Consider the following 26278-nt stretch of genomic DNA (forward strand, 5'->3'; position numbering starts at 1 on the left):
ATCATCCCCCCAAGGGAGGAGTGGATCTTCCTCTCCAGCGCAGTGGATTTATGCACCACTTAACCTGAGAAGGAAATCCATATTATTGTTCCGGCCGCTGCACAGACCCCAACCATGAGCAGGGCCAGGGGAGGTGCAGCCTTCCCAAAAGTGGGGGGCCAGGGGCCCTGCCCCCTCCATGGCCCGCTCCTGCCCCCTCCTCTTCCACCCAAAGCCCTGCCAAGCTGGAAGCTGGAGCAGGCCAGGAGCAGCAGACCCTCCACCTGCCCAGGGTGGAGGGGTCCGAGAGCAGCCCCCACCCCTTGTCCCTGTCCTATGGGCCCCATGCCTTGGGCAGGCAGAGGGTTTTGCGCTCCCCACAGCTGCCCACGCAGTTCTTACCTTGGAGCCGCAGCCTGGCCATGGTAAGAGCCACCCAAGCAGCTGCAGACCCTCCATTTTCCCGAGGGGGCCTGCAGGGCAGGAACACGAGCCTGGGGTTGCTCTCAGCCCCGCAACCTGGGCAGGTGGAAGGTCTGCGGCTCCCCACAGCTGCCCGGGCTCCCCGGCCAGGCTCCTGCTGCCGGCTGGGCCATGGGGGGGAGGGGGAAGAGGAGGAGTGGGGGCAGGGCCCATGGTGAAAAGTGGACAGGACAGGCCCATCCACTTTCAAAAAGTGGGAGGGCCATTGGCCCCCCCACCCTATTCCGGGTCAGGGCCCCCATTGGGCCAGGGGACCCTGACCCAGATCAGGGCCCTGTGATGGGGTGTCCACCCCACACAGGGCTGGAAGGGGTTAAGATGGCCAGGCCAACCGATTAGCTCCAGGGGCTGCACCCGGAGGAGAAGCCAGGGAGCAGGGACCTAATTGGGAGCAGGCTCAGCTGGGCAGGAACAAGGGGGGCCTGTATAAAGCCAGGTAGCTGGCAACAGAACCGCGGCTGCAGGGAAGTAGGCTGCAGTCACGCCCTGGGAGGAGGGAGTGGGGAGGCTGGCAAACCCAGAGAGCGGGGAAGCCAGGAAAGTAGGGGAAGGCTCAGGGGAATAGCAGTGCAGACCCTGAGCTGGAACCCGGAGGAGAGGGCGGCCCTGGGTGCCCCTACCAGCCACTGGGGACGTGGCACAAACCAGGCAGAGGACAGCAGACTGCCTAGGGGGCCCGGAAAGGGGGAGTACGTTGGGTGACCTGGCCGGAGGGCCGAGCCATGAAGAGGAGGCTGGGGTGAGAGGGGTCCACAGAGTGGGAGAGATCCTGCCGGAGGGGTGGGGGGCGCAATGGCTGGCCAGGGCTAATCCCCAGGGTGGCCAGTAGCAGGGAGCGCACCCTGAGGCCAGGGCACCGTGCTGGGCACGGGGCTCCCGCCCGAGACCAAGGGGCCCCAGCTGTACTGGGCACGGGGCTCCCGCTGACCCAGGATGTGAGACAGTCCCAGCCCCAAAGAGCTTCCAGTCCAAGTAAGCAGGCAAGACAGAAATACTATCCCCATTTCACCGCTGGGTGAACTGACGCCCGGAGAAGGGGAGGGACGTGCCGGGGCCGCACAAGGCATTCGTGGTAGAGGTCAGCCTTGAACCTACGGCTCCTGAGCACCAGCCTTGGGGCTTCCAGGCCCCATGGGACGGCACTGCCTCTTGTCGCTCCTTCCACCTGGCTCAGCTGCTCCACAGATGGGGTCAGTGAATGTGGGGCAGGTGATCACTCGGGGGGCCCACTGCTGATTCTAACGCCCCCGCGGTTGGCCCCTGGGGGGAGAGGGGGGCTGGTGAGGCCAGGAGTAAAGAGGGCACGTGCAGTGATGGGCTGCCAAAATCTGAAGAATCGGTGCCTTCAGTCGCTCCAGGTCTTCGGCGGCACTGAGGGACCCGCCGCCGAAGACCCGAAGCGCCGCCGGGTGAGTGAAAAGGGATTTGGGGGGAGGGATAGCTCAGTGGTTTGAGCATTGGCCTGCTAAACCCAGGGTTGTGAGTTCAATCCTTGAGGGGGCAATTTAGGGATCTGGGGCAAAAATTGGGGATTAGTCCTGCTTTGAGCAGGGGGTTGGACTAGATGACCTCCTGAGGTCCCTTCCAACCCTGATATTCTATGATTCTGTGATTCTCAAGGGGAGCCTCCCCAGCCGGGAGCTCAGGCGGGCCAGACAGGACGGTCCTGCGGGCCAGATGTGGCCTGCGGGCCGGAGTTTGCCCAACCCTTTGACAACCGGTTCTAAACTGGCTTCCAAATTTAACAATTTCATGTGAACCGGCTCCAGCTCACCCCTGGGCACGTGTGAAAGGGACCCACTCAGGTCAGGAGTGGGCAAGTTCCTCTCCTCAGCTGCTGGCCATAGGGCTTCGGCTTTAACACGGGATTCTTTTTTAGCCCAGCTGCGTCCTGTTAAGGCCAGGGTCTGTGCCAGCAACGCCGCTCCAAGCCACCCGGCTCTCTGTCTCCTGCAGCCAGACGCTGCCTCTGGATTTACTCCCAGCACCTCCGACAGCAGAGCTGAGTCACTCCAGCGTCAGTGAAAGGTCTGGAGTTGGCGAGCCTGTCCTCGCCTGGGAGCAGACGAACCGAGCCAGGAGGTCTGGGTCTCATCTGGTGCAGCTTGTGCATCTCTAGCGACTTCAAGGAAATCACTCCGATGCCTTCAGTGGGTTCCTACTAGTTTGTACGTGTGTATTTTATTAAATAACCGAGGATCAGAGCAGCAATGCTGTGGTGTCTAGCGGTTAGAGCAAAGAATTGCTTTTCCTGTTCCCAGTTTTGGGCCAGAAGGGGAGTGGGGTGGAGTGGTTTAGAGTGCGGGAGAAGGCTGGGAATCAGGACTCCTGGGTTCTATTCCTGGCTTGCTTTGTGGCCACGGCCGAGTCATTTCCCCACCTGTAAAGCCACGCTAACGGTCTTGCCCCTCTGTTTTCAAGCGTGTCACATCCTCGCCAGCCAGCAGCAGTCAGGGAACATGCTGCACGCGCTTTGCCACGTCTGCTACAAGCCTGGGGGAAGCCCTGCTCCTAATCCACCACTAAGCCCCATTCCTGGGAACCAAATTCCCAGCTCCCACATGCAGCCGGGGCTACAGCTGGGCTGCTCCTCAAGGCACTCAGATGCAATAGCCCATGTGCGGGAGCCACATGTGAAGACCTCTTCGGTTCTCGGGAATTGGCTTCTGTCAGTTACGAATGTCCTTTCACTTTCATGTGCTGAGGGTGCCTCTGGCACTGATGCATTTAGGGTCATAATTTTCTAAAAGGGCTCCTGATTTCGGGGGCCCAACCGAAGACCCCCTTAAAGGGGCCTGATTTTTAGATATTCGGAATAACCCCTAGCTCTCGGAATCGGCTCATCTCGAGGAGGGAGAGATTTAGAGATGCCGTGGAGAGAAGGACAAGTTAATTCTCACGGGGGAGAACCTGGAGCACGAACGGGACGACTTCGCGGTCCCAGCTCCGGGCATAGGCGCCAACTTTGTGAGTGCTCCAGGGCATGGAAAAAAATTAATGAGTGCTGAGCACCCACCGGCAGGCCCCTCCTCCCCTGCCTGAGAGAGCCCGGCGGGGGAGGTGACTCCCGCTTCCTGCCCGGGCTCGGGTGCTGGGGTCCACGGTGGCCCAGCCAGGCGGGGAGCAGAAGCCACCTCCTCCCCAGCCAGGCTCGCCCAGGCAGCTCCTGGCGAGCAGGGAGATCAGCAGAACATGCCGGGACGGCAGGCGCAGCGGGAGGACAAAGCGTCCGTCCCCGTCCCCTCTGTCATTCAGTCCCAGCTTCTGGCAGTCAGCGGTTTAGGGACACCCAGAGCATGGGGTTGTGTCCCTGAGCATCTTGGCTAATAGCCACTGATGAACCTGTCCTCCAGGAACTTACCCAGTTCTTTTTTGAACCCAGTGATACTTTTGGCCTTCACAGCATCCCTTGGCAAGGAGTTCCACAGGTGGACTATGCGCTGGGTGAAGAAATAGTTCCGTTTGGTTTAAACCTGCTGCCTATTAATTTCATTGGCTGACCTCTGGTTCTGGTGTTATGCGAAGGGATAAATAACACTTCCCCAGTTACTTTCTCTACTCCGGCCCCAATTCTGTAGGCCTCTGGCCTACCCCCTTTGTCATCTTTTTTCCAAGCTGAACAGTGCCAGGCTTTTAAATCTCTCTGCTTATGGAAGCTGTTCCCTACCCATCTGCAAAAATAACCCTTCATACTATAGTGCTACTATAACTTAGCTGGTCCGCTCTTTTGGGACATCTTTCTGCTCTGTCTTTGTACAGCACCTGGCACAATGGGGGCTGGGCCATGACTGAGGCTTCTCGGTGCTATCCCAAAATTAAGAATAAGCATCAGGAAAAGGAATATATCCCAGATGTCCTGAACACCTGTCCTCTCCTCTAACCTCTAGTCTCCATTCCCTTCCAGCCCCAGGATGGGAACCCAGGCATCCTGCGTGCCAACCGCCTCCTCTCATTGCTTGTTCTCGCCTGTTGAGTCCCTTCTTGCTGCCCAGCTACAGGCTGGCGGGCCATCCAGCCGAGCGACCAGGCTGCAGCGTTTCCTGATGGCTTCACGTGCCCCAGGGACAGAGCGAGTGGGAAAGCGTGACCGGCTGAGCCTGGTTTGTAGCTTGCCTGTGATCTCAACCTGCCGACAGACCCATGGCGGTATCTCTGTGTGTGCGTCCCTCACAAAGGCGAGGTCGAAACAGTTCAGCCAACCTCATTCATAGACCTAAGGGGCTTTGATAAGCTCGGGGGACTTCCTAGCTTAATGACCTCCTAATCAAAGCCTGGGCAAATGGCTAAAAGCCAAGGAAACCTACAGGAAACTGACCCCGAAGAGTTCGTTAGACTGAGCCGTGGCTGCTTGGGGTTAAGAGGCAGCGGGACTGCACTGAGAATTCGAAGTGGGCTGAAAATACCCATCCACCCACCCACCCAGAAGGCGGTCAACAGAAACAAATATTTTTTGAACAAGCTTCTCAGACTCCCCAAATGTTCTTTTTGCGGCAGTCAAAAGCCGACATTTTTTCAGTGTAAAACAGATACCGAAAACTCAGCTCTGTTCAATAATACTATGAAGAAACTGAGGGGGGGGGAGTGGCTTGCCCAAGGTCAGCCGATGGCAGACCCTGGACTAGAACCCTGGGTTCTTGAGTCTCAGGCCACTAGGCCACACTGCCTCTAAAACAGCATGTGATAAAGACGGCTCCCAATGATGCACACAAGGGGGGACAGCATTAAGGTTATGGGGACATCCTTAAACCTGGTGCTTGGTAACAGCTGCGTGCTTGTCTTTGCAAGCTCCATAAGGTTCTTTTAGTGTCACTTTTGGGGGATGTGATTAACTACAACAAAAGGAAAGGAGGGGAGGGACTAAGACTCCCCCACCTGCCAAGCAGGAGATACCCAAGAGGCAGGTTAGTGGGTAAGGCGGCCATATTTGTTCTGGGCATGGGGTTCTGAAGCCAGGAGCTAGGTGGGGAGAAGGTTAGAGGATGAGGCAGCCATGTTTGTTGTGGGCATGGGGCTCTGAAGCCAGGAGCTAGGTGGGGAGAAGGTTCGAGGCTAAGACAGCCATGTTTTTTGTGGGCGAGGGGTTCTGAAGCCAGGAGCCAGCTGTTTTCCAAAGCAGATATGCTGAGGAACTAAAGGCAAAGGCCATTTTCATGGCAGCACCAGAGTAAGGATCTGGGGGACCAGGCCACTGAGTCTAGAGCTGGGCAAACAGATTTTTTTTCAGCCCACTGGCAATTTCAAAAAGTCAGGGGGCGGGGACAGAATCATTTGGAGTCAAATCAAAAATGAAAATTTGCGACCAATTGAAAAGTTGGGGAGAAAACGAGGGTTGGGTCAAATGCCCCGTTTCACGTGGACATTTACATTTTTCACAAAACGTACTTTTTGCCAAAATTTTTGGCCAGCTCTGACCAGGTCCCCATTGCACGGAGCCCAGCTAGAGTCTCTTCAGAGGTGCCTTTGCATCCTGTTCTGTTGTCTCCAAGCCCCTTCGCCAACACGAATGCCAGCAGCAGTTGTGTGATCAGTAGCTGGCTGATGATATCCAGGGCAGGGACGGGGTGTCAGCTCTGGGCTGAACCGCAAGCCCGCCCCCAGCAAGGAAAAAGCTCCATCACCCATTCCCCTGATCCACCCAGTCCCTTTCATAGCAGCTGATTACGAGCCCGTAGCACCATCACCCCACAGCTCCTCCGGTGCAGGGCTTGAGGAGACAGAGGAGGTGAGCGTTGACCCGAGGGAGACACACAAGGTTCATGCACTTTGCTGTGAAGGAACTGATGCACCAGCCGACAGTTTCAAACCAACTCCTTCCCGGGGAAACCTCTTGCAGCAGGATGGAAACTGAACGCCCAGCGTGAAGGGAGATGATCTCTGACCACCACACGGTTGACCAGTCTCTTGATTCCAAAGCTGCAGCATCCTGTTCCAGCAGGTCACAGGGTCCCCGGGATCCTCTGGGACACTCAGCAGGTTGAAATATTTGGAGAAGGGGAAGCAGCAGGGGATGGAGCGCTCTGGGATGCACGCAGGAGGAATACAGAGCACGAGTGGCTTCTGCCCATGGTGAGTGACAGGGGTTGGGAGGGAACGCCGGGCCCCCGACCGCCAGCAGAGCAGGATTATTGTAACCAGGCGCCCGCAGCCAACCTGACACTTCTCCATGCGCTTTCTGCAGCCTGGGACAGGCCGGATGGGCCCACTGCGCTGGCGGGCATTGAGTCATGGGAAGGCAGGACACCTGGGTTCTATAGCCCTGGATAAGTGATCTAAGGGCTTGGGGAAGAGTCCTTCTGCTCGAGCTCCACAGATCAATTTCCCTGTGTAGACGGGGGGGGGCTTTGGCAGCCCAGGCCCGTCCCACTCGGCGGTGGAGGGGGGAGGACTTGGCAAGGTCTGAGAAGCACTCGAGAGGCCCTCGGGGATGGGACAAAGTGTTAGCTCAAGGAGCAGATGGAAGCAGCATCATGCAATGCTTGAACACAGCACTGGGACCCAGGCGACCTGCGTTCCTGTCCCAGCTCTGCCTCTTGCTGTAAAAGAGAGAGGAGGCTGCCCCGAGGTCTACGGCTGGCAAACACAAAGCACCGTTCATAAGGCTCGGTGACAGAGCAGGCTAAAGGCTGAGCTGATGCTTCAGATCCATCTGTGGTGGGGGACGACAGAGCTGGCAGGAAAACAGGAGGGGGAGCTATGGCCACTCGGGGCAAGCGATCTGCTTAGGGGCAGGAGTAGGAGGGCAGGCCCGGGACACAGGAGGGGCCAGCTAGCCCGCAAGGCTTATAATAATTACTTTATTTTAACATCTTTAATTACAGACAGTAAAATAGCTCGAGAGGTGGTGGTGGAGGGTGGGCTCCTGGATCCGGTGGTGTGCACGGAGACACCCAGGGGCATTGGAGGCATCTGCTGTTGGCTTGCGCACATGGCACAAAAGGCTCTACCTCGAGGAGGTGCCCGACGCTCCCCAGGCTGAGAGAAGGGGGCAACGGTGGGGGGGAGGGGCAAGTGGGGTAAAGCACCCCAAGAAATCCAGTCTGCTGCCCCCCCCCCACTGCCCCTGCCACACACACATCCTCCCCCCCCCCCCGCCACTCCTGGCATGAGTTGGAGGCTGGGCCTCTGCCAGCCCAACACCCACACACCTATTGCTTATTTGTAAGGCTAAGATTAGGCTGCGGATTCCAGCACTTCCCAAGACGTCCGTGACATTTTCCGCTTCAGCCCTTGGGCGGTGGGACTTCAGCTGTCAGCCAGCAGGGGGCCCCCCGGGAGCGCCAAGCCGCCATGGGGGGTCCCATATCTCCCAGCCGCCGGTGGACCTCCCCGCTTACCTTCCCCGCAGCAGGGCTCGGGCTCTCATCATCCATCCCCCCCTGCCCCTCCCTCCCGGGTCAGCCCCATTTTGTCAGGGATGGGGCACTGGCTTCTGTGAATTTCTGTTTATTGCCTGTGACCCGTCCCTGGCTTTTACTGAACAAACCATGACAAAATCTTAACCCTACTTCTTTGTTTGTGGACCGGCTGGAGGCAGACGCCCGGGGAGGCAGCACGTCTCATGGGGAGGGAGGGGCGTATGCTGCCCCTGTCCTCTGCAGCAGGGAGCTACAAGCTCACAGGGGATCTAGAAGAGGGGCACCCCAGGGTGAGAGAGCTCCCGTGAGATGGATAGCTGGGGGTCCTGGGACCCAGATCCCAGCAGCCAGGGATCCCAGGCCCAGATCCCAGCAGCCAGGGGTCCTGGGAGACAGATCCCAGTATTTGAGAGCTCCCAACAGACTGGCAGGCAGAGGTCCCGGGGCCCAGATCCCAGCAGCCAGGGGGCCCAGTGCCCAGATCCCAGTATTAGAGAGGTCCTGTGCGACTGGTAGCCAGGGGTCCCAGGGCCCAGATCCCAGTATTAGAGAGGTCCTGTGCAACTGGTAGCCAGGGGTCCCAGATCCCAGCAGCCAGGGGTCCCGAGGTCCAGGTCTCAGTATTAGAGACCTCTTGTCAGACTGGCAGCTGGGGATCCCAGGCTCAGATCCATCGACCATAGAATGCCTCCAGGGATGTGATCAGGGATCCCTACTGGGCCGAGCTCTCACCCCACCTCTCTGAGCTGTGCCAGCGAGTGCCTCCAAAGCTGGTGAAAGCAGAGCCCTGCCTGCCCACCCTGGGTTTCTGATGCAGAGGAAGAGGACGACTAGGGATGGGACCCACCCCCCGCCTGACACCTTGCTTCTGCTTGTGACCTGATCCTAACCTCTGACCCCACCTAGCCCCCTCGCCGCTCCTGAAACCCCCAAGCCCAGAGACCACTGTCAGAGACACGCCTCAAAGCCAGAGCACTTGGGGAAGGGAGGGGAGGCCTCCACGCTCCACCCTGCAAGCCAATACCGTCTGCTGGGAGAGATCGGGCCGCGGACAGAGCCGGCTTGGGCCCAGAGGCCTCTCTGCTCCAGGCCGGAGTCTGAGCGAGCCCTGGGAATAAATACAATCTTTCCAATATATTAAAAAAAAAAATACTCCTTGCTAATGCTCTGCCTCTCAGCTGTGCAGCACCAGCTCACGGCAACACTACAAATGGGCTCGGTGTGGGGGGGGAAGAGAACCACGGCAACACCCCCCCTCCCCCGGCCCTCGTGATGGACGCTCCGGCGTCTGGCCAGCCCGGGCTGATGGCGGAAGAAAGTAAAAAGGCCGAGGGGCCGTCTCTGCCTAGCATGGGGGGCCTCCAGGTGGGGGCGGCGGTGACAGGGGAGGTTACATCATCCCCAGCTGGAGGAGGGTGTTGGCGTAGGCCATCGGTTTGACGTTCGGGTGAGGCTGAAAGAGAAGAGGTGGCCAGGTTAGGGCCCGGCGGGGCTCTGGGGGCAGCACTGTACTCCCTCCCATGGTATCTGCGGAGCCCCCTGCCCACTCGGGGAGCAGAATCACACACCAAGAGGCTGTGGGGAGACTGCGACGGTAACCAAGGTGCTGGCTAGGGGGCGCTGTCCTCTCTCAAGCAATGTCCCAGGGTGGCAGTAAGGGGCGCCACACTGCAGGGAGCAGGGTGGGGGACGCTCTCCCCTGGCAGTCAGTGCTGGCCCCAATCCCCCAGAGCAGCCAGTAGGGGGCACTGTGCTACAGGGAGTGTTTTTTGGGGGTAATAGGTAACATGAAGGTCTTGATTGCTTGTGGTTGTCAGAGGTGAAATGGGATCTCCCCTCCACCCACGAGCTAGGGCATTTGCCTCTTCCCAGATAAATTCCAATTGGATAAATACGCTCTGCGTCCTTGTGTCAGGCCCACAGTTTCTGTTCACTTCCAGCCCTGAACGGGAGTGGTTTGGCTGACAGCTGTTGGCAAACTTCTGCGCTTTTACCTCAACACAGCTGTGCTTCTGCGCTGGGGGAAGTGACGGACGCATGCTGAGCGCCTAAGCACTTTGGGATCTCAGACGCTCCAGATGGCTGGTAAATTAACTATTACAGGGGCTCACGTGCAGAGCAAGGGGGGCTGGGCAGATCCCAATGCCCAGGCCGGGTGTCAGGAGGTACTCGGGGGGGAAGGATTGCCCACACAGCTGGTAAAAATGTAACATGGGGCGCCACCATAGACACGTGGCTCACGACTCTCGACTGGGGATTAGAGCCAGGTGACAAATTGATTTTCCCGGTCAGCGGCTGAACCAAAAAAATCCCAAACCACTTCGGTTCAAGTTGACCAAAACCAAAAAACGGGGGGGGAGGGGGGAAGGAGGAGAATTCCACGTTGGGTGGAATTAAAGGACCCGTTTTCGAGTGGGTTAATGGGTGTTTTCACTCTGCGTTTCTAAACTATTCCATTGTGTTGTTATTTTTTCCGGACGAAGTTATTAGCCAAATTTGACCTCAATTCGCACACAGTTTCGCTCCACCTGAAATGGTTGTTTTCAGCAAATGAACTTCTCCCCCGCCCTAGAACTGCCCATCTCTATGGCTCCTGCCCCTTCTCAAAATCAGACCCTTTGGGAGTCTCAAATTGGGCCTTGAATCACTAGGCACCTTGGCAAACATAACCCCTAAGGGCCTGTTCTCCCCACAGTTACAGGGCACTTGTCTCTCCCCTTGCCCTTTGACGGGGCAGAGGCTGCCCAGCTGTTCTGAGAATCAGGCCCTGTCCCTTTAAGATTCCTCAGACTCCACTGCCCCACAGGAGGGGTTTAATAGCTTCCCAGCCTTTGTATCCCATGGTTCATTCCCCTCAGGAGCCTTGTTGCCAATGGCTGACTCCCCCTTCAACACATGACTGTAGGCCTCCAGCCAGCAGGGCTGGAAAACCCCCTCAAGCCCAGAGGTCCTGTGGCTGAGATAAGGGGACCCCACCCCAATGCAGATGACTTCACTGCATCTAGGCAGCGAGGAGCAGAGACAGGCAAAGGGTAAACATCCCCTCACAGCCAAGGCCTGATGAAACTTCAGTGAAATTCCTTCTCCCAGGGAGGAGGATTAACACTGCAGCTCCCAAGCAGCTGGTGCCCGGCTGCTGATCAGCCTGTGGCCAAAGCATCCGAGGGAGGCTGACTCCGTCAGCTGGGAGATTTGGAGGGGCACACGGTGGACACGTTTTTCCAGGATCCCGCCTCGTTCCAGTGGCATTGGGCCCCATTCCCAGCTCCCCTGTCCCTGTCATTGGGGAGAGGGACAGGGAATGGCTTTAAGCCCCCTCTGCGCTCCCCATATTCTGGGACCCTGGTGTAAGAACAGCCTTGAAGCTGCTGTAATTAACTCACGTTCTCTGCCCCATGGTCCCTGGGGGGCAGAAAATAGTCACAGCATAGTGTGCTCTAAGCACAAGCCTGATCTTTCTCTTCCACACTCCACACCTGCTGGGGAGGCCCCTTGTGCAGGGGATGTGGTGGGCATTTCTGCCCCCCTCAAAGGCCTCTTCATGTTGCCAGAGTGGCCTATAGGGCCCCTTTATCTGCACACAGGAGCACAGGGCAGGATGGTGCAGGACAGGACAAGCACCTCCCAGAGCCCAGGACAAGCTCAGAGATTTCACAACTGGTCCGCCCAGGTCTGGTTACCCGATGCTTGGAGCTGGGTTTGGACGGGCAGGGAACCCCAAGAGGCAGGCGGAAAGAGCAGGGGAAGGACTGGGATTGTCTGCCTAGCCATGGAAACAGGCTGTGCCAACGAAACCGCACCCCTAGGCAGTGCGACAGCCAGAGGGGGTTGCCCCAGGGGCGGGTGCAGTCAGCGCCCAGAAGCCCCGACGGGACAATCAAATCACTCACCACAGCTGTGAACTGGTGGAATTCGGGGCGTAGGTCCGACCCCCGCAGGTGGATGTATGAACCTTTATTCCCCATCTGGTCGCTGGGGAGAGAATGCATGGGGGGTGGTTACGTCCAGCAAAGGAAGGGGATTCCCATCCCCCGTCCACAGAGACCTCCCTGACTTTTACCCAGTGGGCCCGGACCGCTCCTGACTATACTGCTGCATGGGAGAAAACAACCAGACCTGTCTGCTGCACGTGCTTCAGGGAGGCAGCTCCAAGGAGGAGGGCGAGCAGCGCTCAGCACTTCCACTGAAACCTCAGACGCTTCACCAGCAGGGCTGGGACCCCATTTCACAGATGGGGAAACCAAGGCACAGAGCAGTAACGCGCCCAAGACTTGCTGAGTTGGGGATAGAACCCCTGAGTCTGACTCCCAGCCTCCTCCCCTGATCTAACCACTAGACCCCACGGCCCTCTCAGCTCTAACCACTAGTCAACGCTATCTTTTACAACATGCGCACACAGCCTGTTAGTGCTTGCCGGCCGCACTGCGTTCCTTTCCCAGGCAATCCGCCCTCCCCGGTGGTGGAGGCAGGAAATGTAGATGCTAACCAAGCTGGCTTTGCTCCTGCCCAGAAAAGACCAGCCTGGAGCCCTGTGCTGTCATCCCACTCAATCTCACCCGCGAAGATGGGCTAGGTCAGTACTGTACCATGACTTGAGACCTCCTGGAGAAACCCAGAAACTGTCGGGAGCGGGACAGAAGGCTCAGCAGGGGGCACTCTCCCCTGGCAGTCAGTGCTGGCCCCGATGCCTCTGTGCAGCACTAGGGGGCACTGTGATTCAGGGGGGTGGGGACTCAGCAGGGGGTGCACTCCCCTCACACTCAGTGCTGGCCACAATGCCCCAGCACGGTGCTAGAGGGCACCGTGCTGCAGGAAGCAGGGTAGGGGCTCAGCAGGGGGCGCTCTCCCGTGGCAATCAGCGCTGGCCCCAATGCCCCAGCGCAGTGCTAGGGGGTGTAGGAAGCGTGGACAAGATTTAGGCCTGAGATCCTGACCTCCTGGGGGTTGTTAAGAATCGACAGCTCTTCTCACAGGAGGAGCACGAAGCTCGGCTTCCTGGGAACATCTAGCGAATTCCCCCTGGCCGCAGGATTCTTGACTTCCTGCCCTAACCTTGTAACCAACTAACCAACTGCCACGCCCCAGAAGTGGCTGCATCTCAGCAGCAGGTGAGCCATCCCAGTACAAGCAGTGGCCATGTTCCACCTCAGAGGTGGCTGCATCTCAGTGGAGTGGGGGAGGGAGGAAGGGTGCAGTGATCCCTGGGGTTGAGATTTCATGATCTGAATGCAGCAGGCTGGAAAAGCAGCAGGGGCCCCTACAGGCCAGGCCCTGGAAAAAACAGAGACACTCCCAGCTTGTTCCAGGGCGTGGCCACCCAGGGGCCCCAGGGCACGGCCCGGAGCACTCACCAGTAGTTGGGTGCCGAGAAGACGGTGATGCACTTGCCCTCGTGTGTCACCTCATAGCCTTCGGACTTGACTTCGTGGCTCCGGATGATGTAATCTAGCTGGTTCCGCTCCAGGAAGCTTTTGGTGACATCAGGCCCGAACTGACAGCTCACACCGCGCTTGCTGACCGACCGGCCGTTCTGGAAAGGCGGGGCGAGGGGATCCCGATGGAGTTACTGAACATGTCCTGACAGGGCTGAGTGGGGTGAGGGGTCTGCACGTGGTGGGGGGAGCAGAGATCCCACAGACCAAGGCTCACAATGCAGTGTGGACGCCCCTGCCGACTCTTTTGTGATCTCCCAGATGCAGCTTTCCTCCCTCCTGCCTGTCAGACCTTTGGGCTGGCGCCAGGTGCTACAGACAGCCCTGGGCAATCTCCGACCCCGATAAACCTCTAGGATTCAGTCTCCATGGCCCAACAGTCCCTCAGCCTCACAGCAAACGAGCTTGTGCCAGCGGAGACGGGAAAGCCCCTGCCAAGCATCTGAGCTGAGTCCAAACTTACCCCACCCCAGCCACTGTCTGAGGGTGGGGCTGACCTTGGGCTAGCACCAAGCAGAGCAGCAGATGGTCCCTCCCTCCCTCCCCCCCCCAGCAGTGAGCTGTCAGCTGGGGTGGAGAACCAGCATCAGCTGCCAGGCAGTGGGGGGATGCCCACAGCTCCCGGGATGCCCCACCCCGGTGAGAGCCAGCAGAGGCCGCTCTGAGTCAGCCCACCCACATCCTCTACCCTGAGCAGTGACCCACTCGGCCTGTGATCGGCGCTTCTGTGCAGAAGTGGGGGTGGAGGACAACAGCCCGGCGCACAGCCCGCACCGGGAGCGGAACTAGTCGCGCGCACACGATGTGGGGGATTTCACCGGCACACTCACCTGAGGCTGCGGGTCGGACCACAGCAAGTCGCACATGGGACCTGCCAAGGAGGAGAGAGCACATGTCACTCCACGCGGGGTGTGCTGGGGGAGCGCCGCCCTCGCGGCCAATCCTACGCCAGCTACGGGCTGTGACTGAGTGAGCCTTCCTCCCCCCACCCTCCCCGGCTCAGTCCCCTGGGCCCCTCCAGCCCAGAGCTGACCCCCACCCTCCCCAGCTCAGTCAGACTCATAGATATTAAGGTCAGAAGGGACCATTATGATCATCTAGTCTGACCTCCTGCACAACGCAGGCCACCGAATCTCACCCACCCTCTCCTGCGATAAACCTCTCACCTATGGCTGCACTACTGAAGTCCTCATATCATGGTTCAAAGACTTCAAGGAGCAGAGAATCCTCCAGCAAGTGACCCGGGCCCCATGCTACAAAGGAAGGCGAAAAACCTCCAGGGCCTCTTCCAATCTGCCCTGGAGGAAAATTCCTTCCCGACCCCAAATCTGGCGATCAGCTAAACGCTGAGCATATGGGCAAGATTCACCGATCAGATACCCAGGAAAGAATTCTCTGTAGTAACTCAGATCCCACCCCATCTAATATCCCATCACAGGCTATTGGGCCTATTTACCATGAATATTTAATTACCAAAACCATGTTATCCCATCATACCATCTGCTTCATAAACTTATCGAGTTTAATCTTAAAGCCAGATAGATCTTTTGCCCCCACTGCTTCCCTTGGAAGGCTTTTCCAAAACATCACTCCTCTGATGGTTAGAAACCTTCGTCTAATTTCAAGTCTAAATGTCTTGGTGGCCAGTTTATATCCATTTGTTCTTGTGCCACATTGGTACTGAGCTTAAATAATTCCTCTCCCTCTCCAGTATTTATCCCTCTGATATATTTATAGAGAGCAATCATATCTCCCCTCAACCTTCTTTTGGTTAGGCTAAACAAGCCAAGCTCCTTGAGTCTCCTTTCATAAGACAGGTTTTCCATTCCTCGGATCATCCTAGTAGCCCTTCTCTGTACCTGTTCCTGTTTGAATTCATTCTTCTTAAACATGGGAGACCAGAACTGCACACAGTATTCCAGATGAGATCTCACCAGTGCCTTGTACAACAGTACTAAAACCTCCTTATCTCTACTGGAAATACCTCGCCTGATGCATCCCAAGACCGCATTAGCTTTTTTCACAGCCATATCATATTGGCGGCTCATAGTCATCCTGTGATCAACCAATACTCCAAGGTCCTTCTCCTCCTCCGTTACTTCTAATTGATGCGTCCCCAGCTTATAACTAACATTCTTGTTATTAATCCCTAAATGCATGACCTTACACTTCTCACTATTAAATTTCATCCTATTACTATTACTCCAGTTTACAAGGTCATCCAGATCCTCCTGTATGATATCCCGGTCCTTCTCTAAATTGGCAATACCTCCCAGCTTTGTATCATCCGCAAACTTTATTAGCACACTCCCACTTTTTGTGCCGAGGTCAGTAATAAAAAGATTAAATAAGATTGGTCCAAAAACCGATCCTTGAGGAACTCCACTGGTAACCTCCCTCCAGCCTGACAGTTCACCTTTCAGTAGGACCCCTTGTAGTCTCCCCTTTAACCAATTCCTTATCCACCTTTCAATTTTCCTATTGATCCCCATCTTACCCAATTTAACTAATAATTCCCCATGTGGCACGGTATCAAACGCCTTACTGAAATCTAGGTAAATTAGATCCACTGTGTTTCCTTTGTCTAAAAAATCTGTTACTTTCTCAAAGAAGGAGATCAGGTTGGTTTGGCACGATCTACCTTTTGTAAAACCATGTTGTATTTTGTCCCATTTACCATTGACCTCAATGTCCTTAACTACTTTCTCCCTCAAAATTTTTTCCAAGACCTTGCATACTACATATATCAAACTAACAGGCCTGTAGTTACCCGGATCACTTTTTTTCCCCTTTCTTAAAAATAGGAACTATGTTAGCAATTCTCCAATCATACGGTACAACCCCTGAGTTTACAGATTCATTAAAAATTCTTGCTAATGGGCTTGCAATTTCATGTGCCAATTCCTTTAATATTCTTGGATGAAGATTATCTGGGCCCCCTGATTTAGTCCCATTAAACTGTTCGAGTTTCGCTTCTACCTCAGATATGGTAATATCTACCTCCAGATCCTCATTCCCATTTGTCATGCTACCATTACCCCTAAGATCCTCTTTAGCCTTATTAAAGGCTGAGGCAAAGTATTTGTTTAGATATTGGCCCATTCCTAGATTATTCTTAACCTCCACTCCATCCTCAGTGTTTAGCGGTCCCACTTCTTCTTTCTTTGTTTTTTTCTTATTTATATGGCTATAGAACCTTTTACTATTGGTTTTAATTCCATTTGCAAGGTCCAACTCTACTTGATTTTTAGTCTGTCTCACTTTATCCCTAGATGTTCTGACCTCAATAAGGTAGCTTTGCTTGCTGATCTCTCCCATCTTCCACTCCCTGTATGCTTTCCCCTGGTCCCCTCCAGCCCGGACCCTCCCCGGCTCAGTCCCCTGGGCCCCTCCAGCCCGGACCCTCCAGCATCCTCCCCAGCTCAGTCCCCTGGGCCCCTCAAGCCCGGACCCTCCCTCCACCCTCCCCGGCTCAGTCCCCTGGGCCCCTCCAGCCCCCTCCCCTAGGGGAGGATTTATTAAAGTGGACACTCTAGATCAATGGTTCTCAACCTTTCCATACTGCTGTACCCCCTTCAGGAGTCTGGTTTGTCTGGCGTGCCCCAAGTTTCACCTCACTTACAAACTACTTGCTTACAAAATCGGACATCAAAACACAAAGGTGTCACAGCCACACAGTTACTGAACAATTGCAGACTCTCTCATTTTTACTATCTAATTATAAACAAAGGCGATTGGACTATGAATACGGTACTTTCATTTCAGTGTGATACCCGAGCCCTGGTTTCCACTCGTGAGCCTGGTCACTCCAGGAGGCGGTGGAGCGACACCAACAATTCGGTTTTTCTCCACACTGAGTCTCTTATTCCTGTTCTTTGGCTGGCTGGCAGTCTTAGCAGAACATGAGACTTCCCAGAGATGTTAACCCAGCAAAGCCTGGTTCCCAAGGTTAGCATCCTGTCTCTGTACTAAACACCACAACTGGGCTGCTGCGGAGTCATTAAACGCCATTCGCAGACCCCGGTCTGAGGATAGCTCAAGAAGATTTTCTTTCCGGCTGGCAGAGAGCTAACATCTGACAAAACGAATGGGTTTTTTACCAACTTGAGTGGAGTTGTGTTAAACGTTGGGGAAATTACTTGAACTCAGATGTCAAGTGGGCCAAATGATCTACTGTTATTTCTTTAATTTTGCTCTGCTCAAATTTCCCCTGTGCAGACCTCAGTGACGTATACAGGAAGCAGCGGAAAACAGGTACAGCCTCTGTCTCTGCATCTGGACTTTCAGAATTCCTTGATAAATGCATTTTGCCATAGAGATTCTGAATGTTAGTGTCATGGCCTAGCGTGGAAAAATTTAGATCATTCAGCTTGCTAAATATATCTGCGAGGCTGGCAAGTTGAGCTAACCACACGTTGTCAAACACAGAAGCAAGAGGGGATGAATGATCAGAAAGAAACGTGAGCTTCCGTGCCTAATTCAAACACTCTGGTAAGTACTTTCCCTCTTGAAAGCCAGTAAACCTCTGTGTGAAGCAACAGTTGCTGATGTTCAGACTCCACCTCTTTGCAAAGAACGGGAAACAGGCGAGCATTGAGTGGCCTAGACAGGAGAAAGTTGACAGTTTTGGCAGACTCATTTAAAACTTCATACAGCTCAGAACGCATCTCTTTTGAGGCAAGTAGATAGCACAGTGCAGGTGCTGCAAGGAAGGGTTTTCTGTCCTGATCATAACTATAAGTCTGTTCACTCTCCGGGTCATTGCAGCAGCCCCGTCAGGGCAGATGAAGTCAATTAAACATGTCCTCTCCAGTTGAGCTGGCCACGGGAGGCGTGTGAACTCCCCCACTTTTGGGGAGGCTAGCCCCCCAGCCTTGCCCCTTTTGCCTAAGGCCCTGCTCCCCCTTGCCTGCCGAAGCCCCAAGTCCCTCCTCCCCATGGCTGGAGGAGCCTGGCCAGCAGGCCTGAGCACTGGCCTGACCCCTGGTAACAGCCCAACCAACCCCTAGCAGCTCTGGGCCGCCAGCCGGCCTGAGCCCTGAGCTCCAGGTTGCTGGCTGGAGCTGAGCCCCCGCCGGCTTCAGGGGAGAGGGGGAGCATGGGAGGGGCCTTGGGGCAGAGCGTGGGTGGGACCACAGCCTGGGTTAGAGGAGGCTTAGCTTCCCCTGGCCTCTGACACCCACCGCCGCCCATGGAGTTGGCCTTTATCCTTTTGGAAAACACTATGTGTTCATTGATATCAGTGGCTTCGGGTATCGACTATAAGCAGCTGAGCTTCTCCACTGATATCAGCGGACTCATCAAACTGAAGAGCAAATGTTTTTGCCATTTTAAGTTTCCCTATAAGCTGAGAGACAGTATCCTCAGCCATTTCTTCACTTCTACAGCACACGCTGTCACTTCATAAGGGTACTTCCGGGTGCGTATCAGCTACATTTTTTAATCAAGCAGGCGCCACAGCGGCAAGCAGAATCAGATTTCCTGCAATTGTGTGCATCTTCTTTGATTCTGCTATAAGAAGGGAGACCGCAGATGAAGTTTTGAGTGCATCTGTAGAAGCAGTCGATGCTTTTTTCATTTTAAGGTGGTAAGTCTGGACCTCAGAAAGCTTTCTTTGAAAAAATTCTACTGGCTTACCCGCACGCACAGGGTATATCTTCACGTCATTGCAAATGCACTGGCTTCATACGGCTATTCGATAGTTTCTCCGCAAAGGAAACACAAAGCTTGAGGTGGATTGTTCTGTGTAGATGTGCATCCAAAAGCAATACACGCCTCGCAGATCTGATGAGGAGGGCTTTTCCAGTCATTTTCAATTTCCTGCCATTTTCACCATGGCCACTTCCAGCTCCTCGTATTAAAAAAATCTATCCCCTTTTACGTCAAGGCCACATACACACCATGACAACTTCAACCTCATTAGCATGCCTGAATGCTTCAGTGATATCGAACGCATATCTAATACAGTGAGTCTACGCACGCTATGTCACCGCATAATAGTATAAAGGGCAGTATAAACAAATCATTGTCTGTATGAAGTTTTAGTTTGCACTGACTTTGCTAGGGCTTTTTTTGTAGCCTGTTGGAAAACTAGGCAAATATCTACAGGAGTTTACGTAACCCCTGGAAGACCCCCTACATACCCCCAGGGGTACATGTAGCCCTGGTTGAGGCTACATGCTCTGAATCCTAATAAAGAGGAGAGGGTAGAAGTTGGTAAAGTACAGGTAAGAGAAACAACAGAACAATCAAATGAAAGAGTTCCATTCAATTACATCAGAAGAAGGCAGACAATTATATACTGACAAATTGTATAAGTAATTGTATACCTGTGCTAGAAGTCTAAACACTAAGATGGGTGAACTAGAGTGCCTGGCATTAAATGAGGATATTGCTATAATGGGCACCACAGAAACCTGGTGGAACAATGATAACCAATGGGACACAGGCACAGCAGGGTACAAAATACAGAGGAATGACGAAGTAAGTCGTGCTGGTGGGTGAGTGGCACTGTGTGGGAAAGGAAGCAGAGTCCAACATAGTAAAAATCTTCAATGAATCAGACTGTGCCACAGAATTTCTACAGACAGAAATTCCATGCTTGAACAATAAGAACATAGCTGCAGGAATATACACCGAGCACCCGACCAGGATGGTGATGGTGTTTGTGAAATGCTCAGGTAGATTAGAGAAGCTACAAAAACAACAAATAAGGGGGGATTCCAATAATCCCCATAAGACTGGGTACATGTCACTTCAGGACAAGATGCTGAGATAAAATATCTAGACGCTGTTAATAACGGCTTCTTGGAGCACCTAGTCCTGGAACCCACAAGGGGAGAGGCAATTCCTGATTTAGTCCTAAACAGAGCACAAGATCCAAAAGATTAGCGGAACCATCCAGCAACAGCAACCATAAAATTATTATATAAACATCCTTCTGGAGGGAAATACCAAAAAACCCCACATCTCAGTAGCATTCAATTTCAAAGAGGGGAACTAAACAAAAATGAGAAAGTTAGTTAAATGGAAATTGAGAGAGAGAAATGCCAGCAAGTTGCAAGGAAACTATTTAAAAACACCATAATAGAGGCTCAAACTAAATGTAAACCCCAAATAAATAAATAAAAACAGTAAATGGAGCAAAAAAAGGCCACCATGGCTAACCAGAGAAGTAAAACGGGCCATTAGAAGCAAAAGGGCATCATGTTTGGAAGTCAAATCCTAGTGAGAAAAATAGAAAGGAGCATAAACTCTGGCAAGTCAAGTGTAATTAGGCAGGCCAAGAAAGAATTTGAAGAGCTAATAGCAAAAGGCACAAAAACTAGCAGCAAGTTTTAAGTACATCAGAAGCAGGAAGTGGGCCGATCAGTGGGGCCACTGGACAATTAAGATGCTAAAGGAGCACTCATGGAAGAGGAGGCCGTTGCGGAGAAGCTAGATGGATCCTTAGCATCGGTCTTCACCGCAGAAGATTTGAGGGAGATTTCTACACCTGAGACATTCTTTTTAGGTGACAAATCTGAGGAACTGTCCCAGATGGAGGTGTCAATAGAGGAGGTTTTGGAACCAATGGATAAATTAAGCAGTAATAAGTCATCAGGACCAGGTGATTTTTACCCAAGAGTTCTGAAGGAACTCAAATATGAAATGGCAGAACTATTAGCTGTGGTATTTAACCTATCGCTTATATCAGCCTCTGGATCAGATGACCGGAGGGGAGCTAATGTAATGCCAATTTTTTAACAAGGCTCCAGAAACAATCCTGGCAATTACAGGCCAGTAAGCCTGACTACAAGACAAATTTCCTAATTTTTCTGGCAAATTGGTTGAAACTATAGTAAAGGGCAGAATTATCAGACACACGGATGAACATGATATGTTAGGAAGAGTCAACATGGCTTTCGCAAAGGGAAATCATGCTTCAATCTAGGAGAATTCTTTGAGGGTGTTAACAAGCATATGGACAAGGGTGATAGAGTGAATATAATGTACTTAGACTTTCAGAAAGCCTTTGACAAGGTCTCTCCCCAGAGGTTCTTCAGCAAAGTAAGCAGTCATGGGATAAGAGGGAAGGGCCTTTCATGGATCAGTAACTGGTTAAAAGACAGGAAACAAAGAGTAGGACTAAATGGTCAGTTTTTCACAGAGAAGTGAGGTAAACAGCCAGGTCCCCCAAAGATCTGTATGGGACCAGTGCTGTTCAATATGTTCATACATGATCTGGAAAAGGGGATAAATATTGAGGTGGGAAAGTTTGCAGATGATACTAAGTTACTCAAGACAGTCAAGTCCAAAGCAGGCCATGAAGAGTTACAAAGGGATCTGGGTGACCAGGCACAAAATGGCAGATGAAATGCAATGTTGATAAATGCCAAGTAATGAACATTGAAAAAAAATAATCCCAACTATACATACAAAATGATGTGGTCTAAATTAACTGTTATCACGTAAGGAGAGAGATCTTGGAATCACCGTGATTAGTTCTCGGAAAACATCTGCTCAACACGCAGCTGCAGTCAAAAAAGCGAACAGAATGTTAAGAACCATTAGGAAAGGGATAGATAAGAAGACAGTAAATATCATAACGCCACCATATAAATCCATGGTACACCCACACCCTGAATACTGCGGGCATTTCTGGTCACCCCACCTCAAAAAAGATTTATTAGACCTGGCAAAGGTACAGAGAAGGGCAACAAAAATGATGAGGGGGATGGACCAGCTTCCAAATGAGGAGAGATTAAAAAACCTGGGACCGTCCAGCTTAGAAAAGAGATGACTGAGGAGGGGTGGATATGAGATATGGTCCTATAAAATCATGACTGGGGTGGAAAAAATTAATAAGGACGTGTGATTTACCCCCTCACATAACATAAGAACCCGGGGTCACTCAATGAAATGAATAGGCAGCTGGTTTAAAACAAACATAAGGAGGTACTTTACATAGAGCACAGTCAACCTGTGAAACTCACTGCCAGGGGAGGTTGTGAGGGCCAAATGTATAACTGGGTTCAAAAAAGAATGAGAAGTTCCTGGGGGACAGGTCCATCAATGGCTATTAGCCAAGATGGCCAGGGACGCAGCCCCATGCTCTGGGTGTCTCTAAACTTCTGATTGCTAGAAGCTGGGACTGGATGACAGGGGATGGAACGCTCAATAATTGCCCTGGTTGTGTTCATCTGGCACCAGCTACTATTGGAAGACAGCGTACTGGGCTGGACAGACCACTGGTCTGCCCCAATATCGCCACTCTTATGTTCATTCCCCCCCAAAAATATTGGGATTTCATCAAAAAGACAAAAGCTTTTTGGTTTCCCAATGAAGAACAGAAGATTTCCCAAGTCACTTCACCTCTCCTGGTACATAAGAATGGCCACAGTGGGTCAGACCAATGGTCCATTCAGCCCAGTGTCCCGTCTTCTGGGGTGTACAAAGAACTGGACAGCTGGAGTGATGCACCCGTCTACCCCCTCCCACCCTCCGGCAGCTGGCAGTCAGAGGTTTAGGGTTTTGCTCCTGACCATCTTGGTGGAGAGGAAGGAGGGCCCAGTGGTTAGAGCACTAACCCAGTACTTGGGCTACGTGGCCAATGCATTGTCTACGCACCTTATCGCCACCTGTAAAACCGGATTACAGCACTGCCCTGCCTCTCTGGAGGGTTATGAGGATAAATATGGTAAATATTGTGTGGTGATGAGAGCCAGACAAAAACCTGAATGAGGCAAAGTGACTCCCTGGTACTTAGGGTCACAGAGAATTGTAGTGCTTTAGAGACACGCCTGAGCATTGAGGCCTTTTCAGGCGGTGAAACTACAGGAGGGAGAAGGATCCAAGTGGGCCCCCAAACGTGCTTTTAAAGTGTGATGCCACTGGAAGGAAAAGTTAACAAAAAGAAACAAAGCTTTGGGGGGGCGGTGGCATGGGACACCAGGCACAGGGAGCATGTTCTAAGCACACCCAGCCACTGGGGGATATAGGGTGACCAGATGTCCTGATTTTATAGGGACAGTCCCGATATTTGGGGCACCGACTACCCCCCACCCCCCGTCCCGATTTTTCACATTTGCCATCTGGTCACCCAAGGGGGATACGAACAGCTAAGGATCTGTCACTCAGCACGGGGAGGGGGCGGGGGGAGCGACTGTGTAACCGTGCACTGGGACAGTGGAGCTAATTGAAACCGCTGGTGGAAACTGTTACCAGAGCTGGATCTGAGCCAGGACAGCCCCGGTTACATAGGCCGGTCTGGGAAAAGCAGGCAGTGACCGGCTAGTTTGGTCCTTCAAACAGCATTTCCTGCAGGACAGCCCCCCCACAGGGCACTGCTCCCATACTGATTTACAGGGGCAGCCCCCTAGCACCCAGCCCCACTTCCTGCAGCACGGCAGCCCCTAGGGCACTGCTCCTGTATTGACTTACAGGGAAGGTTACCTACCACCAGCCCCACTTCCTGCAGCCCAGCAGGGGTCCCTTTCCCTGGTCTCCCATCCAAGCACTGGCATGTCCTGGCTCTCCTCAGCTGGGGGTGGGGTGAAATCAGATTGCAGCATGTGGCATAAATCCACACTGCCGGCTCCCTGACACTTTGCTCTGACGTTTCTATCCAACTGAAATTGTACAGCCCTCTGGACTCCCACGCAGGGCGCGTCACAAGCACCTTGGCCTGGAGGCAGCCACGGGTGACTTTACCGAAGCTGGTAGGTTGACAGCAGCGATCGATTTGGCCTGGTGCGTGACTACAGAGCTGAACATTAACTCACTCCAGTTTCCAAAGGAAAACACTCCACTCTGCAAGCCAAGCAGTCCCTCGTGGAAATGAGCAATGGAAAGTCCGCATCATAGATGATCGCTTTCCTTTCAGGGCAGAGTCATTCCCTAGCCTGTGTTTTCAAATATGTTATTTAGCCTTGTTTCAAAGACCCCAGCTGCCAGGTTTTCCTCAGCTCCCTTGGAAGGGGGCCAGGTTATCTGGCCAAAACTTAATTCCTTTACATTCCTCAACATTCCTCAGTCCTGCCTCTTTAAACAGCACGTTACTTCCTCCAGATTTACACCCTTCGACTGGCTTCCAGGTAACTGATCCAGGGGATCCCTCAGTGGTTTCCATGCTGCAGCACCTGACACCAGCATGCCGCGGATAGGCCCAGTCCCATGGGGCGTAAAACGCAGCAAGGAAGGAGGATCTGGTGTGAGCTGGCCAAGCTGGGGACAGGGGTGCGGTCATGCCCAGCCCCAGAGCGTTATGCGGGCCAGCTCCCCACTGATGTAAAGCAGCACAGAGCTGTTGTAGTCACTAGGGCGACACGGATTAGCACCAGCGGAGGTGCCCACAGAATACAGGGACGGGTGCTTCAGAAAAGCGGGCAGCTGCCGACGACTCCGCTGTACAGTATGATCCAAGGAAACCAAAAGGGCTCTCCCTGTCTCTCTCCGTGGGCCAGGATCGGTGCACGCAGGGGACTGTCCCACCCCACCAGTGCAATCCCTTGCAGCGGGAAAGGCCCGGCCATATACAACACCCCACCCCATGCAGGGCGCGCCTTCCTGTCCTGACCTGAATCCGGAGGCTGCCGATTCCTCTCAATCTTCCGGATGTCGTCCAACGTGACCCCATCTTCGCTGAAGAGCCCGCCGTGCATTATCTGGCAGGAGCACAGCACAGGTCATGGGTGGGGAGAGGGTGCTCAGATAGGTCAGGCCATAGCAACGAGCTTGCCTTAGCCTTCCGCGCCCCCCCCCTCCCCCCGCCCCATGGGAGGCGGGCAGGAACAGCTGGGAAGGGGAGTACATGGCAAGGGGACATGTCGGACCCCTGCTCTGACTGGGGTTTAACACGCACAGTGCCCTCCCAGACCAGCTCCGAGGGAGGTAACAGTCGGGCTAGAGGTAGATCCAAGCCATGGAGATGCTCAGGATTACACACCGGGCCTTGGGCTACTCTCCATGCCCACTGCCGGTCCGGATGCGTGTCCCCCCGCCACCCCGCAGTGCTGTATTCCGCTCTCACCAATACTTTGCCATTGATGCATTGCGCCAGGGGCAGCCACTCAAAGACCTCGCTGAAAAGCGCAAACATCTGGGCTGTGTATTTGGCTTTCACCTCCCCCTCGAACCCGTAGATCTGGTTCATGTTGTCCGTCTCGTGATTCCCTGGGGGCCAAAGAGGTGCGGGAAAAAACATCAACCAACCAACGGGGGTCCAGCTGGAGAGAGGAGAGCTGCCCAGCTCTGGCCAACAGACGGCCAAGACTGGCTGTCGTCCCTTCCACAGGGCAGAGGGAGGGATGGGGTTGAGCAATTCACTGCAGCACAGAGCCACCAGAATAGTAGCGAAAGGTTTAATGCATTAATAAAGGTCAGTGTGGCTGCTCCCCAAGGAAGCCCCCATCATTGGGCTGATTTGACAGCCAGCATTAACAAGGGGGATGGGGGGAGTTTTACTGCTTTAGAGATTCACTGATTCCAAGGCCAGAAGAGAGCATCTAGTCTGACTCCTGTATAGCATAGGCCAGAGAACTGCCCCAAACAATTCCTAAGGCAGATCTAGGATAGTTTAGCCATTTCATCTGGGCTCACTGGCTGGACAGCCCTTTGGGTTAGCGCTGTCCACACGGAGCAGAACGGGGCGGGGGTCACCTCATTAACCCTGAGCTACCTGGCTCCCTCATGCATTTCTGAGCAAAATTCAAGCACTGGCTTTTAACTTGAAGTTAAACCTGGCCTCCCTCACTCTGGTATCTGAGCACCTCCTAATCCTTAATGCATTTATCCTCCCAGCTCTGCGATGAGGCAAGGCAGGACTAATATCCCCATTCAAAAAATGGGGAAATGAAGGCGCAGAAAGACTAGGGAACTTGCCCCAGGTCACACAGGGAGTCTGTTGCAGAGCTGGGACTTAAACCCAAGTCTGCCAACAGTTAGGCTTGTGCCCTAACCACTGGTCCATCCTTCCTTCCTCCCTCTCTGGAGGCTCTACCGAGCGCCAACTGGCTTGTGAGCTGGGATGCTTTCCTGTGTTCACACCGT

General features: G+C 53.7%; 1 protein-coding gene across 2 annotated transcripts in view; it reads right to left on the bottom strand.

Annotated features, from left to right (window-relative positions):
• Positions 1 to 7240: 7240 nt before the first annotated feature.
• The window catches only part of PPP5C (protein phosphatase 5 catalytic subunit), a 51404-nt gene continuing 32366 nt past the window's right edge, over positions 7241 to 26278 (bottom strand). For both annotated transcript variants that reach the window (XM_077840535.1, XM_077840536.1), the window contains 6 exons: positions 25260 to 25402; positions 24807 to 24894; positions 14080 to 14120; positions 13169 to 13347; positions 11708 to 11789; positions 7241 to 9270 (listed from right to left, as the gene is read on the bottom strand). In XM_077840535.1, the coding sequence (XP_077696661.1) occupies positions 9208 to 9270; positions 11708 to 11789; positions 13169 to 13347; positions 14080 to 14120; positions 24807 to 24894; positions 25260 to 25402 (596 nt within the window). In that variant the 3' untranslated portion in view covers positions 7241 to 9207. The remainder of the gene's footprint in view (positions 9271 to 11707; positions 11790 to 13168; positions 13348 to 14079; positions 14121 to 24806; positions 24895 to 25259; positions 25403 to 26278) is intronic.

Source organism: Eretmochelys imbricata, chromosome 23, assembly GCF_965152235.1.
Source record: "Eretmochelys imbricata isolate rEreImb1 chromosome 23, rEreImb1.hap1, whole genome shotgun sequence".
Taxonomy (NCBI): Eukaryota; Metazoa; Chordata; order Testudines; family Cheloniidae; genus Eretmochelys; species Eretmochelys imbricata.